The following is a 20,109-nucleotide window of genomic DNA, read 5'->3' as shown; positions in this document are numbered from 1 at the left end:
GTGTTGACGCCTGTACACCAATACCATATTGGTCTCGAGGGAGCAGAAACTTTAGTAAAGATATCCATACATGCGACGTTTACGAAACGTACCAAGCTTTGATTTATCCCCTGGATGCGACAAGGGGGGGAGGCTGATTGATGCCCTGATTCTGTCAGGCTGCCCTTATACCCACAAAAGTAACTATTTCATGAAGTGCGTAGAGCTAGGCACGCTGTGTCTGTGGCTGGGATAACGTTGAACGTTGAATGTCGAGACGTTGACATTATTGGTGTAAAAAATATACACAATCCATCAAAGTTATCCGTGTGGATTAATCAAGGCGCGTGTCGCACGCATGGTAGCATTGATGGATGACTAAATGAAGGTGCTGGATCAAGTTGGAGGCTGATAAGTAATATCGTCAAGTTTCATCTCTAGACCAGCAGGAAGCACTATTTTCCCTCCACCAGTCCAAATAAGGGGAGATCAAGAACCGACATCTCGTTAGCCAATCGCACAAAAGACGAGCGTGACAGAATGTTAAGGTTATGAACGGGTTCCAATCGTATTCGGCTCGTATTCACAAGCGCCCGTTCGCTGTAGTTTCCTGAGGAATATCCCGGTATTCGCGACCACGATCCCGCTCCGAAGGTGTGATGTCATGTGGCTATCCAGAAAAAAATCAGAGATGGCGATGACGGGGGGTAACTTGCGAGCCTACATCTACTGGGCGATACCTCCCGTTAGCATGTGGAACACTGTGTCCGTTCATATGGTGAGGTGGAGGCGGTGCCGCTGGAGGTGCTACAGGGTGTGAATATAGTGCCGGAGAGGGACGCGTGAGATGCATGAGGGAAGGCGTTGCTGGAACTGTAAGATTTATAGCATCAAGAAGCAAGCTTGAAACGAACAAGTATGTCAGGAATGCAGGCCAGAAAGCAAGAGCGGGCGCACTCGTTCTCAGCTTGAAGCTTCTGCATGCGTGCATTTGCAAGCTCAAGATCTCTCACAAGCTCCTCGTGTAACTAGCAGGGTTGAACGTACTGCGTCAAGAGTGCTCCGGCTGAGGTACGTACCCCTACAACTTGATCGAAGCGTTCCCTCATAACTTGAAATCTGGCAAATAGTGAGTCGACGGGAGGGTGCGCGCAGTCAAGACACACTTTTCTTTGAATTTTCCACGAGGTACAGCTGGTGCCTAGACACCAGTAAGTTCAAAGCGTGGTACTGCGTCATCAAATACATTACTCTGTTTTTATTAGTGTCATCTGGTACTTTGTCTCCTAGGCGTTGCCCTTTCTGCAGTTTCGAGTCTATGTGTATCGGTCGTGGCAGAAGAGATGAGTTGTCCATGCTGTCGATAGACTGTCGTTGTTTAGTTGTGTATGACCTGCAGAAGCGCTAATGACACATAAGATTGGTTGAACCGGGGTCCTTGTCTAAAATGAAGAGTCTTTGTACGCCGCACGTCGGGCTTACTTAAGCGGCCATCAGGCCTTCCGTTCTTGTGTTCGCTTTGAAGGCACCAAGACGTAATTTTTGGGGTGCGCATCTCGTATCAGGGGAAAAGTAACACTTCTCAGCATCTCATAAGTATTCGAAGTCAAATCCGGATCTTGCAATGGTATCGACTGGATGGGAAGTAATTCATGGAATTTGCGGCGGGTACTACGGCTACATACCCGTCCCCATGAACTTCTATGACTTTGTGAAGCGCAGCACAGACTCCCGGAAGTAGCGTAATTGAGCTAAGCGGATGTTACATGTACATGTAGAAATGTAGAAATTACTTCATCTGGGATACACTATAACCTATACTGTCGGATGGTCCAGACAAATTCTCCCGCTCCCTGCACAGACCTGGCAAGCGCCAATCACTTGAAGCATTTCTTGTACAAACACAACACTGCCAGTGAACACGTTGACTGCAGGGCCATTATGTCGTAATATATGACTTTATATTGCTTTTAGCGACAAAAATAAAGGACGTTCTTTGCATATATTGTCATGTGAGCGGTCCCAGCACAAACAAATACATGACCCCGACACATTCAGGAATGCCACGATAAATCTGACTCTCTATGATACCTGAGTTCCATAGAAAATGATGAACAGTGGCTCTAAACAGATATCATGGCAGGCCGACGTACCAAGATGTTTGGAGAGAGGTTGAGGTAAAATTGAGGTAAGAAGCAGCAGCAAAGCTAGCGAGTGCATAGCTTTAGTGGGAAAAGATAAGTACATTGAAAATGCGAACTCGCTTTGCAAAGTATGACACGTACATTTGTATTAAGTGATGGTAGTTCCCAGTGGTACGTCCCTTCGATAAAATAAAATAAAAATTTGTCGCAGCTCGCAGAAGTATTTCACAGCAATCCTCACAGCAAGAAACAGTGCGAGAACCTCCCACGCAGTGTTGAGTCCCCAATCTATTATGCTAAAAGATCGGACATTTCCCTCATAAGCCTGAGGACGCTGATAGGTGCGAGAGAGAACAAGTTCTTCTGGTATTTTCCAATGAACATGATGCAGTTAAATCTTTTGTCCGTAGTTCAAACTCACCTCCTGAACATAGTGTGTCATGTATATCCCAGCCAGAAAGATGGCAATGAAAAAAAATCTAGATCGCTGAGGCATGGCATATAACCGAACGATCACAATGACTTGCATCACGTTTCATTTAAGGTAATTTCACCGCTCAGTATGAACATTTGCAACGAAATCTTGATGTAGAACATATGTTTGCCTGTAAAACCGGTTAGTGATGAGCTTCAGAGGATCAAACTCTAAACAAACTAACAGCTGCTGCGGTCGCCATATTAAATCAACAATTGGATAGTGGTCACTCGGAATATGACCTACCCTATATAGGGGTGCAGTTAATTGCGTTTGAATGGAAGCAGGCAGGCATGCAGGATACGCACTATACTTGTCACTGAGAGTGATGGAAGACTGTCTGCCTGCCGCCAGTTAGACGGAATACACGCAGTGTATGCCAGTAGACCTACGCAGCATGTTGATGCCGATTGTGGAAGGTAATTATTAGCACAGCGCTAGTCTTTTTTGGACTTGCAAACATACCCAGCATGTAGTATTCCAATGTAGCGCACCTATGATATTTCGAAGACACTGTGAGTTGCTGACTGCACTATAACACAAGCTACGCACACTGAGATATAAAGCAGTCTTAAGGGACCAGCGTCGCCTCTTCCTGGGATTAGTCACATCGTCATGTTGTTGTCCTGATCTGCTCACCCAGATGTCAGTTCGACTTAAAAACACCGAGATGGCTGTTCCGATGACGGCATCGACCTAAAGCCCCCTCTTGTCTGAAAGTCAGTGGTATACCGGTAAAGATGTACCAAGATGCATCAGTATTCTTTTGGACTGCCTTTGCTCACCCTAATTGTATATTACCTCGGAAGAGGAAGTAACCAATCGATAATGAGAGGGTTTGGCCCTTCGGTCGGACTCGGAACCATATGACTCATCCGGGTCAAGTCAAGGTGGGACCAGCCAGGCTTGGCATCCGAGTCCAGCATGGTTACGGTGCCATGCTAGTGCGCAAGTATCGATAAATGCTTACGCTTAAACATTTAGAGGCCGCAACTGGATAGGCAGTCTGAGCCGGTCTCAATTGAAACTTATGTAAGTAGTAGATATGTTATGAGTCTGCCGATGAGCTGATTTTCGCAATCAACCTCGCCATCGTAACATCACACATTGCGGGTTTCAACATTTTACCTCTGACAAGATTTCAATCAAAAGCAGATCTGGACCTGGCTAGCTAGAGCGTTCCAGAGCATCCTAGATTACTTTTCGAATGTAATTTCACTGGCGGCAGAAGGTGGTAAAATTATCAGTTTACCCGCCAGTGTGTCATGAGACCTCAACGGGCCGCCTCGACAAATACGTCAGCTTCTTATTATAATTGGGATTGAATACAAGTACCCGGGGGGTTCAAAATGGTTGAATTCGCAGCGATACGGATTCATACCTTTCATCTTTTCGAACAGCAACCAAATTATCGGCAATGTCCATCTGTCCTGTCGTGTTCTCATGTCTTCCTGCCATGGGAGAACTACAAGAACTGATTATAATCCTTGGCAGATAATCAGGAAAGTCATCTATAAGCCGAAGATCGTCAGGGCTACCGGTAACCGGCAGTTTTCACACTACCGGTGTCGCCCACGACCCGGTGCATTCATTGTAGCCAAGTCACTGTGACTCTTCTGAGTTGGCACGTCTCCGAAGCTTCGGAGAACGACTTTAACGCTGCCTGGGAGCAGGTAAACTGCTGCCTTTTACGATCAGCATGAGTGCGAGCGTAATAGCCAATCGATCGTTTAGTCTGATGATAGCTTAAGTTATCTTCCGTCCGCGATTATGTATTATCGGCTGAAGTGGCTATACATACCAGAAGCTGGTTCAGATTCAACCACCGTTTGGAAATGGTACATGGCGAATGAACTTGCGCCGGTTACTAGCCGCCAGGACTGCACGAGTGTCTTGAGCGAGGCGCTATTAATGGCCGAAGTACAGCCGTAAGTGCGTTGGACTGGTGTTCCGAGTCTGAGGTAGTTCAGAGGAAGTGTGTATTTGCAATTTAATGTGAGGTAGACCAAGTTTCCTGAAGCCTCCAGGTAGGCATGTGGGGGTGAAAAGACTGCATGCTCGGATCAATATTCGGAATAATAATTAACTAGTTTAAATGGGGATAAGATGGCATGCAGTGTACACGTTTGGGATGACATAATTAGGGATTAAAAGGATTGTGAAAGCTGTTACTTTGTTTTACTTTGAACATGGACTACGATTATTCAAACCAAGAACAATCACCAAGACAATGGTCATCAACAACTTCTACTGGCTTCTCGTCCCCCGTATCACCTTCACCGGGTTACTATTACACTCCAAATCAGCAACAATCACCGTCAAGACCAACTAGCAGCAATTTAACGCTCAACCTCAGTTCCCTCTCAGTATCTTCACATCTTCATCACGGTGTATCTCCTATAACTCCTGTATCTCCTCCAAATTTCAGTCCAGCTCATCTCAGTCCACAACCTCCTACATTTCAATTCAACTTTGAACCGACAGACGACTCATCTCTCTTACTAGCACAGCGTCGTCCGAGCACAGGATCTCACTCTACTTCATCAAGCGAATTAGCAGTAGAAAAGAGCGTACCGCGTAAACGAAGTCTCACAAACACCGCTCCTCCACCACCAACTAATCACAGTCATGGACACTCTCATTCTTATGGAGGGCACGTACTCCCGCATCCAATCATAACAACAACAGCCTCATCACCCCCTCCAATAAGCGAACCGTCCTCTCAAGGTCCGCTCACACCGGCTAGTTCACAGCCTTCAAATCAGATCGATATAAACGCAACATACGATGATCCCGATGGTATAACGGGTTATTCAATGCCAGATCAAGCCGACACAGACGACGAAGGCCAAAAATCTAGTACAACAGGTCCTAGTCTGGGCGTCATCGGTAAACCAATGGGCACCAACAACTTTGTAACAAAGCTTTATCAGTGCGTTCAATTAACTCTTTCATATCTGTCATTCAACATCTACAGGATGATCAACGATCCAAAGAGTCAGCTTTTCATCGCATGGACTGAACTCGGAACAAGGTCAGTCCTATTTCATCGTTCTCACTTTCTGTCTCATTCAATCTGTCTAGTTTCGTCGTTTCAAACGTCGGCGAATTCAGCAGGAGCATCCTTGGCTCTCATTTCAAACACAACAACGTCAGTCTCCTTTTCACCACTATTTAAACAACTCACATCTCCACAGTTCTCAAGCTTTGTGCGCCAACTCAACATGTACGGCTTTCACAAAATCAACAGAGTCCGTACCTATCTCCACTCATTTCACCACCTAACATTTCATAACACAGACACCACGCGCCCAACGCACATCTACAACATCTCAAACATGGGAATTCAGCCATCCTAAATTCCTCCGCGCACGCCCAGACCTCTTGGACGCCATCAAACGCAAAGCTCTTGAGCCCGATCCTCGCGAACGTGGCCGGTAAGCCCCGCTCAATCTCCACCACAAAACTAAAGTTAATCTAACCCCTAGCGTTGAACTCCCCGGCGAAGTTGCTCGTCTCCTAAATGATATGCGAGACGAGAACAGGGCCCTCTGGCGCGAGATCTCACGTCTAGGCGGACGCGTCCCTTCTCACATCGCCAACACCCTCTCCCAATCTGCTAGTACCTCCCCCCCGAAATTACATATCGGGGGAGATGATGAGGATGAAGATGGCAGTGAGGAGGGGTTTTCGTTCAATGTCATGGCGCCTGGTTTCAGTATGGGGATGGGTGGAGGAGGCGAAGCTTGGATGAATTGGGCAGGTGCCGAGATGCGCCGTGAACGACGGAAAGTGGAGAAATTGACCGGGATCGTAAGGACCCTATGCGATACGATCGGATCTGGTGCGTTTCTCCATTTAAATCTCAACTCATCACTAACCCTACACACAGTATCACCAACGCTAATCCAAGAACTCAGCGCCCTGAACGCCCCAAGCCCCTCCCCCTCTCCAGTCCCTCCAAGCCCGATTCCAAGCGATCACAGCCCCAACATCTACATCACCTCAGCCCCCTCTCCATCCCCCTCACACACACTCTCTCCCTCCCATTCGCACTCGTCTCAGGGTCACGGCCACAGCCATCACCCCTCAGTCCCAATGCTCAGCATCCCCCAGTACGCCCTGCACACATCAACCCCCTCTCCCACCTCCAGCGAGTTCTCTCCCTTTGGTCGACACGGACACGGGCGCCAGCCTAGTATCACCCTGACGCCCACTCCTGATGTAGATGCACACGGCATGCGAGAAGGAGGAGGAAGGGAGAAGAGGCAGAGAAGGACGGGGAGTGTCGTTAGTGTGGGCAGTGTTGGGTCTTCGATGGGTGGCGGATCTCCGATGGTTTCTCCTATGGTGGGAGGGTCTGTCTCTGGACTTGGCGGTGCTTCGATGGGGGGAGAAGATGATGTTGAGGGGGAGATGAGTTTGGGTTTGGATTTGGATATGGACGTTGGTGGGAATGGTGGTGAGAAGCAGCAGCAGCAACATCAAAGGGCGAGGAGCGATTCGGCGCCTACGTGGGTTACGGGTCAGAACGCTGGTACTAGTGCTGGTGGGGGTGTTGGCGTTGGTGGACTTACTGCGAATTGGGGGCGGCCGAGGAGCGGGAGCGGGTATGGAAGGTGATCGACGACGGGGATTCATGCCTGGTGTTTGAATGTGTCGCGCTTTTTTCTTTCTTTGATCTGCTTTTTACTGTTACTTGTCTCCGTCTTCACGCTTGCGTGTTTTTCTTTCTTTTGTTTTTTGTTTTGTTTCATCCTTGCTATCTTTCCTTCCTTTAAAAATGGTATTCCTTCAGAACTTATTATCGATATCGCCCGCCCTATCACCTATCTTCTATCTGTATATTTCTATCAGTATCACATCCTCCCCCTCCCTTCTACCCGGCACACATTATTTGCCACACTTCCTTTGCCACGCTACCGCTACGCCAGGCGACCTGCATCCCATCCACGCCACGCCACCTACTTGCCATACGCCACGCCACGACGTACGCTCAATCCGTACTAGACCAATCCTATACACGACCACCCAATCCCAGTACATATTGTATGCGCTTACCCCAGCTGCTTTAGACACGAGTACTTACATACATCAAACACTCCTTTTTTAGACGTATTGTTGGTGCTGTTGCCCCGCCACGTTCCTTTCTTTCTAGAAATTCAATTGCCTTCTTCTATTTCGAATGTTGGTCGGTTTTTCTGATGGGAACTTGGGGGAGGCTTCGACTCAGGATCTCATTATCAACGTCATATGTAATTTTCACCTTACTTTGATGGCATGGGGCCGGATCGACTGCGGTGGGGGATAATGAAACTATTACATACAATGCACCGTCACTTTCGAAGTGGACCGTGACGAACTGACTGACTTCAAGTTCGGATATTAAACTCGGGCTCGAGCTTCATGCACAGCTTGCCAAGACTTCCTGCGATGCGATGACCGCGCGTGAGGTATTCATGTTTTTTGTACGAGGGATGGCAAGCAGGAATGATGAATCTACGTATGAGTCGTGAACTTCATTAATTCTGCATAGCATCACTCGATTGCAATCGCGGCTGCCTTGTGCAAGCAAATTTAATACGAGCTTGGCGGACATTAATCATCGTGTGACGACCAGACACAGCTCCGATGCGACAGGAAACGAGTACAAGTCAAACCAGGCAAAGGAATGACTATATACAACAGAAAGTACCAGTACTAGTAAACGCACGCGTGTGCGTGCAAATATTATATTATAAACGGCCTTCGAGTCCCTTTGGATCTACGATATATGTGTGTGAGGGGGCTATGCACTGGCTGGCAGTGGTTAATACGAAAATAAACAAAATCCTGGATGCCTGTCCGTGAAAAAGTATGCCTGCATCATTATCACCATCACCATCACCTCTCGCACCGATAGATTCCGTTATTATAGTCCAACACCTACGTAATTATTTTCAAGCGTGGCCGTTTTGATGGACCGGGACTACTTGCAGGCTGTGCAACAGTAGAACCTGGTGCGTCGTGGTCACCTACAGGGAATGGGAGTAATTTAATTCTGATGTCTCGAATGAATTTGAGAGCGGTGCCAGCTGTGGGTCGTGAGGCTGGTGATAACGACCAGCACTCACGGATAAATGGCCATAGTTCACCGACTAGGGGACAGTGAGATGGACAACGAGGTGTATTTCCTTGTTGGATCTCCTGTATGATGATCACTTCCCGCCTAATTTCGTGCCAGGGTACTTTGCCTGATAAGACCTGCGGAGCAACATATCGTCAACTTTGCTGAACGCTGAGGATGGTTTTGGATACTTACTTGGAGCATGATACTGCCGAGGGAATAGATGTCGCTGAGCGTTGTCGGCTGGACATCATCTGACAGGAGGAACTCGGGAGCTGTCCATCGTACTGCGCCTGGATACATAGCGGTAGCTGCGAGGTACGTCGAACCGGTCTGCAGGTCGCCAAGCATGCTCGATAGTCCAAAATCGGCGATGCATGCAGTCTTGTCTCCGAGGATAAGAACATTAGACTTGTGAAAGAATGAGTTTGTGATAAGAAACAGGAGGTGTTACGTACCCCAGTGAGATCTCCGTGGGTCACGGGATTATTAGGATAAGAGTGTACTGTAGAATTATACTCGGAATGGATCAAAGATGAGTCAAAAGAGACTGACGGTAAGTGAGACCAGAGACGATGTCGTCTAACTGAACAAACGATCCCGTTAGAGATAAAGAACAAATGTAAATGATGCGATCATACATACCAAACTAAGTTGATCAGCAATAGTGATGATCGACCAATTTTTCTCCAGGTAATCGGTCAAAGTTCCATTTACAGCCCAAGGGGCAACAAGAGCCATCGAGATACCAAAGCCGAAAGCATAGCCAATGAATTCCATGACATTCGGGTGGTTGAGTCTTCTCCAAATGCCCATTTCTCTCCTCAGTCTCTATAATACATAACTATCAGGCCGTGTGTATGGGCGATCAGTGCTCTGACAAACCTTCGAGGTATTTCTGTTAATTTGGAATCTGAAGCCTTTCACAGCAACCTGAAACAGACACCTTATAAGGATATCGTTGTCGTCGATTCACATATGTACGAACCGGGATGCACCTGGTACCATCATCGTAGGTACATTTCCAGACGTTGCCAAAAGCACCCCCAGCTATGGGATCAAGGCCGTAACTCCGAGTAATCCAACTTGTCAAGTCGACAGGAGTCGTCGGACTGTACGTATATTAGCAGGGCTCTGGAAATAGACAAACAAATCGTCACCTTCCAGATCGCGTATTGGGGGATATGGGCGTAGGAAGCATCCCAGAAAGATCACTGGCAAATCCACGCTTACGATTGTTGTTCCCTTCGACAAGAACAGTGCCGTTCGGACCAGGCAGAGATAGATATCCATGCCCCATCTGATCATAACCATGTGCGGTGGTCTTCTCAAAATCGGAGGGGCGTACAGGGGAATCAGGCGTGATGGGAAGTTGACCAGACGCATTCTGAAGATACTTCATATCAAGTCGCGGCAACTCGATACGTGAAATGGCCGATTGCGAGTTGTGAACACTGGGAGTCGAAAAGTATGGGCCTGAGTTGGGGGAAACCGGTGTATGCGGAAACGTGGGAGTGAATCCATCTGACATTATAACGCCCCCCTGTGCAAAAGGGCTGGGTAAATCATATGCGCCCGACAAAGATGTACTGATACTATCTGCAACATCATGATCGACAGAGGTTGATGTCGAGGAGACGAGATGAACGGAAAGGATAGGTATGGATTCTTCGTGCTGGACTCTTGATGGAAAGACCATTGAATCGGTAAGCCTTCGAATGCTGTACTTGCAAGTCCAGATATCTGAACGCGATGACTAGTGGATCGGCATACAACCCAAGCTTCACAGGCTTGAAGTCACAGCCAGACGAATGAGGGGGAGGAGACGGTGAAAGTACTGCGGGGGGGAAAGTTGTCCGCAGGACGTGTCAACTATTGATTTTGTACGTTGCTCGAGCGCTTGCAGCGCCCAATGCCGAATTTCTCGAGGACAGGTACACGCTGTCATTTGGAAGGGTTATTATCTCCGGCACCTGAAAATCATGAGACCACGGGCATTAGTACGGTCACTTTGATAAACCTGCCTAGCTATCGTCTTGGATACTCACAGCATTCGAGGTGACCCGTTGAACACTAAGCGGTACGCTGGTTGATGGATGTTGCAGCATATGTGACACTTCGAATATACAGCCTGTCACTAGCAATAGGTCGTTCGTATACGTAATTTTAAACTGCGTCTGCACTGTGCAGATCTTAAATAGACGACGACGACGACGACGCCCTGACTATGAAACACGGATGAGCGAGAAGTAGATCATGATGAGATTAGTTATACATGCAGCAAGATGAGAGAGGGTGACCGAGCGAGGTAACAAACAGCAACTGGAACTATCGCAACAAGTCGACGACAAAAATAAGCTATCTAAACTGGGAGGAGCCAAGATGTCACTGCTCGCTGCAGTTTTTGCAATAAATAAGACATCCTGATTCCGCGTGAAGAGAGAGAAAACAAGGGGGTCAGCGCAAAAAAAAACATGTACACGTAAAAAGAATGTTCGAAAAGCAAGAGGAATGAAGCAAACACATAGCCCGAAAAAATCATATCTTCCATCCACCGTTTACTTGAGATGATCCACACCCCCCGGATCAAACCATTCACGGAAGTCTTGCTCAAAGTCTGTCCGAAACATGGATGGGTCTAGGTCCTCCAATGCTGACATAGATTGCATGAAGTCTGAAGACATGAAATTAGGTGGTAGATCTGATAAATTGGGTTGTGGTTGGCTCGCGGGATTTGAAGCCGGAGGTACTGAAGGTGTCCCGTTTGGAGCGGGGGACTGCGTGATGCTTGAGTTGATGGTATTCGGAGTCGGGGGTGCAGTGCCGTGTGCGCTCCCCGTAGGATTGGATGAAGGCCCTCCCTGGCCAGGAGCAGCCGGAGCGTTGTGAGGTGACCCTTCTGGCATACCTGAAGGGTTATTGATCATAGGTTTGACGTCCTTCTGATCTTTCATGGGACCACCAATAGCTGGTGACGCAGGTGGCGCCATGCCGCCCATAGGTTTGGCTTGAGCCAAGTTCTGTCCGATTCGATTGTTCTGAGAACCAACAAACTGTTGTTGACCTTGCACAGGATGGAAACCTTGCTCAGAAGCACCAGGAGCGGCCGCTGCTAATAGGGTCTTTGTCGTTGCGGTCATACTCTGTCGGTACTGCATGGCCTTCAGAACAGTTGAGGGGTAGCCAAGGGCTGCAACAAAAATCGACAACTTACTGCATTGGTCATCATCATGTTATGACCTGGTCCTGGAACCATGCCCGGGCTCATGGCGTTACCAGGAGCACCCATAGGCAGTCCCATACCAGGATTACCCATGTTCGGTGGAACACCATGTGGCTGGAAGTTATTCATGGGCGCGCCTTGCATTGGACGCATCATGTTGCCATTGGGCATTTGTTGTGGCCCGCCTGGCATACCCTGCTGTTGCGGGTGCGGATATCCTGGCCCGGGACCCATGGATGATGTTTGTTCCATGGGGGGAGGTGTGCGGCGCTGCCGCTTCCTGTCCGGAGGCGAGTTTTCGCTATTCGGGAGCGTGCCATGCTGTCAAATTTCGCAAATTAATGTGCTGTAATATTAAGCCAAGAAAAGAAACAGTACTTCTTCTCCAGGTGACGTGCTGTTACGTTTTATGGTGCGCTGTGCGTGTTGTTGCTGTTGCTGGTGTTGCTGTTGCTGGTGTTGTTGTTGCTGTTGCTGTTGCTGTGGAGGTTGCTGCATTGTTGGATGCTGAACAGGTCGACGTTGCTGTCCGGGCGGAGCCATCCCTTGCAAATTCGATGGAACAGGGCCGAGTTGTGATGCCTTGACGCTCCGCTGCCGCACCTCATTCATAATTCGTTGCTGTAATTCAGATAATTCACGTGAATAAAATTTCCATAATAGCGATGACGACGAAAGTACCTTATCTTGGAAGCTAAGCGAGTGCAACTCCTTATCGCCAAAACCCATTGCTGCTTTAACAGCCGTAACGGCTTCGGTAGGCAAACGACTGAGTTCTTGGTTGAGCATGCCTAGATTTGGATCGTTCGATGGCGTCTGGCGGGCAACCAACGATGGACTGCGTTGCATCATACCTCCTTGACCGGGGGTGCCAGGACGACTGGGTGACCGTCCCATCGGAAATGGTGGCGTCTGCGTCTGAGGGGCGGAGCCAAGGGAAGGATTTGAAGGGTGCATAGGGCGATTGAGGTTAGTAAGGTGGCCAGGCGGGCCTACCAGCTGATTCATAGACTGTGAATGCTGGGGTCCAGAACCAGGGTTGCCTCCCGTAATATGAGGTGAATGAGACATCGTTGGGGATTGGAATGGAGGCGCAGCGCCATTTGGTCTTGGAGGGCCACCGGGCCTCTGCTGCCCTGGTAGTAACTGCGAGAAACTTCCTGGTTGACCTGGAGGACCGCCCGATGACATCGGGATACCGTTAGTTTGAGGACCGTTCATCGGGAATGCCATGGGGCCTTGGGCGCCATTTTGAATTGGGCCTGGATTACCTGGCAAAGAAGCAGGTCCAACACCGTTAGGCATCTGGCCGTTTGGTGGCATCGATGCTTGGGGTCTTTGCGTACCGTTCATGAAACGATTCATCGCCGGTGGCGCCTGCCGCATTTGGGGGGCGTTGTGCTGTCTGAGGTGCTGTTGCTGCATCTGATGCTGTTTCAGAGGTCACGGTCGGTACAGTGCTAAGAACGTTGCAGCCCCACATACATGCGTATAGACCATAGCGTCATCCGTTCCTGTTCCGTTGCTTTTTGCTGTGAAAAGTACCCAAAAAACACTCCACCATCTGGAGTACCGCATATTGGGTTAGTCGAGCGCTTAGGGAAGAAGTCGAGGACGTACTCGAAAAGTAGACCCTGACGTGCGTTGATGGGGGGAGCAGAGTCTGGTGGTATTTCAGCCTCTACCAGCAACTCGCGAGCTGTTTTACGGAATCCACGCTTATTGCAATAGTCATAAATGTAAATGTTGAACCTGGGTGAGCAACCAACAAGTTAAGTTGGGGTAAGGAAATGAGATATGTGGCGACAAACATCCTATCCCCTTCCCAAGATGGATCCGACGAGGGGGGAGAGGGTTCACCTGCGGAAGGTTGCGCAGGCATTGATCCGGGAGGGCCAGAGGCCATGAAGAGCTCCGATACAGGTTGACGAGTGAAAGTAGAAACACAAGAAGGGGTTTAAAAGATCAGCAAAAGGGAGCACACGTATCGCGTCTGACGGGTGGAAAATAGAGTCGATGGCAGAGACTTTAGAGCTGTGTAAGCTGCAAAGATATATAAAGGCAGCTCAAGCTGGACAGACAGCGCACAGGTTTTCTCCGGCCAACGAATGAGGGAAAAAGGAAAGATATTACAGGACGACAACAGCGTCAAGATATGTCTGATCGTCGTCTACAACGACGGCGACGAAGTTACCTGGCGGAGGAAGAAGGAGCAGGCGAATGGGAAGATTGAATTCGTGCCAAACGAGAGGCACAAGGTCATACTAGATGGGAAATTTCCAATTGTCGCCGACTTTGCCACCAAAAAACTACACGCCGTTTGCCGCATGCACGTCAAGGCTTGGCTACGTATGTATACGTTCTACTTCCTTCCATTAGTCTACAATACGTTAGAACATAGAATACATGCGAGTTCTAGTGTAAACAATACACTTAATGAACCCCAAATCTCCATCAATGTCGGCGAACAACTGCAATCTGGAAGTCCCATCCACCAACAATGTACTTCACCTCCAACAACCGTCTGATCTCCCGCCATCCCGCCGCACTCCCCTCCTCGTCATCCCGATGATCTGTTACGACGTAATAAATGAAGTCTGCAGGTGAGAGAAGCGATCGCAGCAACGATCCAATTAAGAAAGCAATTAACGCTATGATTAGAACAGTCGACAGTGGGTATGTTGTCGGCATCCGAACAATGTGTGTTGTCATCGTGGTGGTTGTGCTCTCTGTCTCCGTCCTCGACAGTCCACCAGGTGGCTTCGGAACGCTTTGAGACGATCGACGAGAGGATGAAACAGACTGTGGCATTGGTGAAACAGCCTCCTTAACAGCTGATGAAGACCAACGAGATAGCGGATTGGGATAAGCGTTTAAGAATCCAAACAATCCGCTATTTGATAATGGCTGCGGCAGAACTTGCGCAACTGTACCGTTCTCGGGGGTATCCTATAACATCGTGGCTCAGGGAAGCCATCACATCCTTAGTAAGAAACTTACCAAGGGCGGCCCGTTTTCGATCACTTCCACCTTTGGCTTGCTCTCCTCCAGTGCTTCCGGATCTTCGTTGATATCGATAGCAGCGACGATAGCGCCATTATCGAGTAGGTCATCTGCACGGGACAGGGGCTCTTTGAGCTCGTCGGGGAACGAGTCCCCATCATCCGCGGATCTGATAATGTGCGTCAACAACGGCTTGCGCATGAACCTGATTTATGACCAACCTTTGGAGCACAGGCATACGAGAGACTCGATCATCCTGAAGCTCATCGCGCCCAAGTGCAGTTAATGACTCCTTCTCACTAGCAATTCCAACAGTCGCGCCGCCGACCTTCACACTCACGCCACCGTCACTCTTCCTGACACCCAAAGCAGGCATTATGATAGGCTTAATCTCTACCTGCACCACAAACCCTTTTTCATGCAAATCATTAAACCACTGAGGCTTTGGAGGTGCTGTCCTGATCTCGCCCGTAAGTGGATCTTTCACCGTAGATACCTGATATTGGGCGGTGGGCAAAGTCAACCTTAGGAGATGTCGCGGTGGCCGATCAGCATTCAGTCCTGATGAGTGCAGTGGCGAAGCAGGAATGGTGTATACGCTTGAACTGATGGGCAGGTCGGTTGTACTTGCACTGGAAGCCAGTTCCATGTCGTTCTCGCGGGGGGTTTCGAGGGAGATAAACTTCGCATTGTCTCGTGGACGAGGTGTAATAAGAACTTCGTAGCCCACTGGATAGAGTTTTGAGTCTACGACAATCTCGGCAACGAGAAGATCCGTGGAATGTCTGATTTCGCCCTTCAATGTAAACGCAGATGATGGTTTCAAGGGCTCAGAGGTAGAGCCTGCAGAGGCTGAAGAGGTCCTGCGAGGATATGGCGTGAATGAAGGAGTCGGAGATGGAGGGAGTTCTACTGAATTGTTCGCCCGAGCCTCAGGAGTAGGACCAAGAGTTGGCAGACCCACTTTGCTTGGCCTAGGAGTGAGATCATCAGGTTTACTTGATATGGTACCGGGCATCGTGAGCAACACAACACTGCGATGTGTTTGATTGGCAGGGTTGAAAGTCGACACGATCAGCTTCCGATTGTCGTCCTTCTTCCTTAATCTCCAAGTAGGAGCGTTAACTCCAGTGCCGTCTTTCTGTTCCGCCAAGACAACACCTGCTGCTGGAAGCCTCGTGTATGGCATGGGTGAATTGGCCTTCAGGTAGGTCTCCACAGCAAGTATCGACTTGGGGAGGGCGCTATTGATAAGCGAGTTCATTGCTACCGGTATGGATCCCGCGTAGTCCACCGCAACGACTCTGGTGCACCGCGTTGATGGAATGGCGTAGTTCTCCTTGGTATACGGGTCGAGGGTCTCAAACATCCAACCATCGATATACACCCGCCCAATCGGCAGAGCATAAGGATTGTACTTGGATGAAGAAAATGATGCGGCCGAATCTGGGTTGAAAGACGCGGACACGCAAAATATGACAGAACGAGCGTCTTGTGAGGGGCCCGTCTCTCCCGGTGTGAGGTCTAAACTTGAGAGTGGAAGCCTAGAGCGAGCCATGATAGACGCCACGAAGAACCCCCGATCACGGAAAGGAAATCCTCCTTTGGACACCATAAACGCGGTATGGCATTTCGACCCAAACCTCTCCAAGATCGAGGCAGAAGCGAATCGGACATCCCACTGCTTGCGACACTCATAGTTCGTCACAACAGCAGCAACCTCTTCTGCGGAGACTCCTTCAATGACTTTCTCGCCTTTGTGCACTAGGATGGAGGGCGAAATGTCTGTGAGTAATTTGCGATGCACTGACATCCCCTTATCTCCCAGCGATACCCATCCAGTTTTTGCATCGGGACCACCGCACTGGAGATCTCGCATCCATTGCAAAGCTTCCGCGGCATGTTGCATAGGCGCTCGTGATGCAGATGGGGCACCTCCGTCTCCAGGAGCCATTGCAGCAACCGCTTGCTGTGTCGTAGTCGTCGCTGATTCTACAGCAGTCGACCAAAAGCTGGCAAGCGGACTCGCGATCTTCGGAGATGTTAACCACGTTGATATTGGTGTGGGCTTCGTAAGTTCGGGGGGTTCGGGTGATAAATTTCTGGGGGTAGAATCTGAGCTATTCGGAATATCGCCGTCTGCGTCCCACTCTGCCCGCCGCCGTCGAATGACACCCACGACTGGGGGTTGGTCGAGCGGAACGCGTATAGGCTTGATGCGTTTGCGCTTCGCAAGTGCCTTAATCTCCTGCTCAGGAAGTTCTTCGACATCGACAATTACACGTGCCCCATTGACCATCACAACACCCTTATCTTTCCCAGGTCCCATGGGCCCACGGCGTACAATAGCCAGAAGTCTCTCATCTGCAGCGAACAAAGCATCATGTGTGAGCGTCAACCATAGCCCTCCTCCACCGGCGGACAATCGGTGACGGCGCAGGGCTGTGATACTATGCGGAGGGGGGTCGACGACAACATCAAATGCAGATGCCCACGTGTCCATGTCACAACGGATCTCGCACTCAATCGTGCGCATCGTGCGAGAATTGGTGGCTACGGCTGATTCATTTGCCGAATCTTCCGTGATGGTTGTGGATGCTCGGCGATTCTCTGAGCCTTCATACTCGACGCGAAAGGCACCCCTCTCGTGATCATATCTCATGTCGTTAGCTTTCGCCCCCGCAAGTCTTGTCACTACTGGGGGACCGCCGCACTTGATGACAAAGTCACCAACGCCAGCGAGAGCAGAGATCATAGCCTGTGGTATGCTTGCTTTGTTGGACCATCCTTTGGGATCTGACTGCTCGAGTAAGGTGAGCTGGGTGGTGCTTGGAGAAAGGGTTTCGATGGCCCATCCTTGGAGATCGACCTGCGTACGAATGAGAGTTGGGTCCTGAGGAGGGATGGAGGGGAACAAGTATGGGTCATCAGCTGAGAATGAGAAGACGTGGATTGTGGTAGGAGATTTATAGACAGTTTTCAAGAGCACGGTGTCTCGACCCCTAAGCTCAAGTCAGAAGTAATTCATAGTGATAACCAGTGAAATTTGCGCACTGTACAGGCCATGCAGATTTGGTCTTGAAATGCCACAATTGTGTCAGCTCGTTCACATCTTCGAGAAGCGTTGCATCCTCATGTTGCTTGTCCCAAAACACCCTAGCACCAGGCGAAACCAACGCGCCATACAAGTCCCATAATCCAAGGCCGACAAAGGTGGCTTCTGCTCTATACACCACCAGGGTCGGATCAATAGAATCCAATTGAGTCACTGACACCCCGCGTGCTTCCGTGGCTGCAAGACATCTGAGTACTAGTTCAGAAGCAAAAAATGAGTTCCACTCACTTCGCTTCCACTTCGCTTCTGGCTCCTGCAATAGTGACGAGAAGTATATATAACTCCTTTTCACGCGCGACAATATCGTTTTCTCTGCCGTCACAGATCGCTCAGTCATCGAAGGCGCCAGTTGTGGTCTTGTAGGTGTTGTGGAGCTCGATGCAACGGAGCTTACTGAGGATGACGTTTGGAAGCTCACATCCGCAGCACTGGTAGCATCTTGTAGAATTTGTTGTTGTTGCTGCTGCCGTACGAAAGATAACGGATCGCGTTCTTCGAGAAGCTGAATGGTCTGCGGAAGGCCATTCAGCCTGATTCCGCTGGAGGGCGCAGAGAGTTCTATAACCGCGCGAACTTTGACTATAGAATGATCGTCAGGAAGAGGCGCATGGGATATACGGAGAACCGTTAGTTCCGGTGGTTTATTCCCCATGATGGGAGAGGAAGGCTTCTGTCGCGAGGCAGTGGCGTTCCAAGGGAGATTTTCAACCTTCTGAGAGGAGCCTTTCACAGTTAGTTGGACATCCCACCCTTCATTCGATGACAGGACGCATTCAAGGGAGCGTACGAGGCGCCTGTGTTCCTTAATGACGTCTAGTCCCTGACCTGTCTCCCCTACATGGTCTTCTTCCTCCGAGTGTATTACATATTCAATGGAAAGAGCCTGTCTGTCGAGCTGAAACCGTATCTTCTCAATGCTAACTCCATATCCGTGTCCTGCAAGCACCGGTATGCGAGAGCCACGTGCTAGGACGGTCTTATACAGACCCAGCATCATCGTGCATAATTGCTGGCACACACTAGAAGCGGAGCCAAAATTCCAAATCGCACGAAGGTCATGCTGCCAGAAACACGTAATGCGAAGACGTGGCTGGGCCATATATGTCGACATGCGTCGTTTGATTTGATCGGCTGGGGAGTGCGGCTGTGGGGCTGAGGATGGTTGAACATACTGAATACACCAAGCGAACACTGAAGGTTATTAGCGAAGCGGGGATGGGACAACGAAATGACCTACATGCAACTTGTGATCTGACATATGGAGGCGATGGCCTCAAGTACGCTGGCTCGTCGGATGAGCGTGGTAAAGAGGTAGAGATATCTATTATCGTAGATGTATCCTGGTAGAGGCGTGAAATCGTTACAGCATCCCGTGGACTGGCATAAAAATCAATAAAACTCGAAAACGAACATAGATTTTACGCACTTGGCAGGCCAGCCAAGGGTAAAATTAGTCTTTGATATTCGTGTCTGGCGATCAAACATTTCCACCAAATGCGCGCTCTCAACCGAGGGGTCCCACTCCTGTCTAAGTTCCGAAGTGGTAATGACGGCCTTCCATGAATCGAGGGGAGCAGATTGATCGGTAATTGAGACGTCGAGGACGACTCTGTACACATTCTCGCCCGACTTGGTAGATTTGCGGTGGACAACGACGTCGGTGAGCTCAGGAGTTGGAGAGGCGCGTGTCTTCCCCTTGCCTGGCGAGGGTGAATCACTTGCTAAAGAAATATGTTTCCATTCCGATGAAGAATGAGAAGTAAGGAGCTGGCGGAAAGTGGCTTCAGAGCTCTCCAGTGCATCCTTCCAAGTTTCACGAAGTCTATAAAAAGACAGAGGTTGAGAAGTTTGAATGATGATGATGAAGAGAGCAAACCTTGTACCGTCAGTCATAACACAGAGACCTATTGAAACAACAGCGTTACTCGCGGAAGCTTAAGCTCTCCACCCACGTCAGTACTGAACACGCCCCTCCCATTTGTATAACCACGTGGCGACGGTGTCTTTACAAAAAAGGAAATCTAATACGGTTCTGGCGGCGCGGCGCGGGCATTCCGGATCGCT

General features: G+C 49.4%; 6 protein-coding genes across 6 annotated transcripts; 1 reads left to right on the top strand and 5 right to left on the bottom strand.

Moving 5' to 3' along the window:
- Window positions 1-562: 562 nt before the first annotated feature.
- HD556DRAFT_1312691 (uncharacterized protein) lies at window positions 563-2,619 on the bottom strand (the record flags this gene model as incomplete). Its single annotated transcript, XM_041300690.1, has 10 exons — window positions 563-649; window positions 704-881; window positions 937-1,007; window positions 1,059-1,098; window positions 1,146-1,180; window positions 1,258-1,372; window positions 1,665-1,730; window positions 2,133-2,201; window positions 2,265-2,302; window positions 2,545-2,619. 10 exons carry the CDS (start codon window positions 2,617-2,619, stop codon window positions 563-565), a joined length of 774 nt encoding a protein of 257 aa, XP_041154845.1.
- Window positions 2,620-5,495: 2,876 nt separating this feature from the next.
- HD556DRAFT_1246687 (HSF-type DNA-binding-domain-containing protein) lies at window positions 5,496-6,039 on the top strand (the record flags this gene model as incomplete). The annotated part of the gene is made up of 4 exons (XM_041298630.1): window positions 5,496-5,632; window positions 5,683-5,749; window positions 5,796-5,849; window positions 5,899-6,039. 4 exons carry the CDS (start codon window positions 5,496-5,498, stop codon window positions 6,037-6,039), a joined length of 399 nt encoding a protein of 132 aa, XP_041154844.1.
- Window positions 6,040-8,398: 2,359 nt separating this feature from the next.
- On the bottom strand, window positions 8,399-9,712 carry HD556DRAFT_951215 (kinase-like domain-containing protein). The gene is made up of 7 exons (XM_041312105.1): window positions 9,693-9,712; window positions 9,590-9,637; window positions 9,350-9,533; window positions 9,260-9,290; window positions 9,163-9,209; window positions 8,900-9,115; window positions 8,399-8,841 (listed from the first exon to the last, which is right to left on the bottom strand). Exons 3-7 carry the CDS (start codon window positions 9,518-9,520, stop codon window positions 8,524-8,526), a joined length of 783 nt encoding a protein of 260 aa, XP_041154843.1. The 5' UTR covers window positions 9,521-9,533; window positions 9,590-9,637; window positions 9,693-9,712; the 3' UTR covers window positions 8,399-8,523.
- Window positions 9,290-10,509, bottom strand: HD556DRAFT_951388 (uncharacterized protein). Its single transcript, XM_041312106.1, has 4 exons — window positions 9,865-10,509; window positions 9,693-9,816; window positions 9,350-9,637; window position 9,290 (listed from the first exon to the last, which is right to left on the bottom strand). The coding sequence occupies exons 1-3, from the start codon at window positions 10,401-10,403 to the stop codon at window positions 9,536-9,538; spliced, it is 765 nt and encodes a 254-aa protein (XP_041154842.1). The 5' UTR covers window positions 10,404-10,509; the 3' UTR covers window position 9,290; window positions 9,350-9,535.
- A 753-nt stretch (window positions 10,510-11,262) lies between these two features.
- On the bottom strand, window positions 11,263-13,809 carry HD556DRAFT_1246775 (uncharacterized protein; the record flags this gene model as incomplete). Its single annotated transcript, XM_041298638.1, has 7 exons — window positions 11,263-11,865; window positions 11,919-12,248; window positions 12,306-12,548; window positions 12,609-13,358; window positions 13,413-13,491; window positions 13,548-13,679; window positions 13,739-13,809. 7 exons carry the CDS (start codon window positions 13,807-13,809, stop codon window positions 11,263-11,265), a joined length of 2,208 nt encoding a protein of 735 aa, XP_041154841.1.
- Window positions 13,810-14,381: 572 nt separating this feature from the next.
- On the bottom strand, window positions 14,382-19,938 carry HD556DRAFT_1448684 (uncharacterized protein; the record flags this gene model as incomplete). Its single annotated transcript, XM_041307470.1, has 8 exons — window positions 14,382-14,876; window positions 14,928-15,099; window positions 15,152-17,932; window positions 17,985-18,222; window positions 18,274-19,236; window positions 19,283-19,422; window positions 19,472-19,867; window positions 19,922-19,938. The coding sequence occupies 8 exons, from the start codon at window positions 19,936-19,938 to the stop codon at window positions 14,382-14,384; spliced, it is 5,202 nt and encodes a 1,733-aa protein (XP_041154840.1).
- Between the last annotated feature and the right edge of the window lie 171 nt (window positions 19,939-20,109).

This window comes from Suillus plorans (assembly GCF_016647745.1).
Source record: "Suillus plorans strain S12 chromosome Unknown HD556scaffold_78, whole genome shotgun sequence".
Classification (NCBI taxonomy): Eukaryota; Fungi; Basidiomycota; class Agaricomycetes; order Boletales; family Suillaceae; genus Suillus; species Suillus plorans.
Note: the sequence above shows the minus strand (reverse complement) of the source record. Positions and strands in the feature narration are given on the sequence as shown.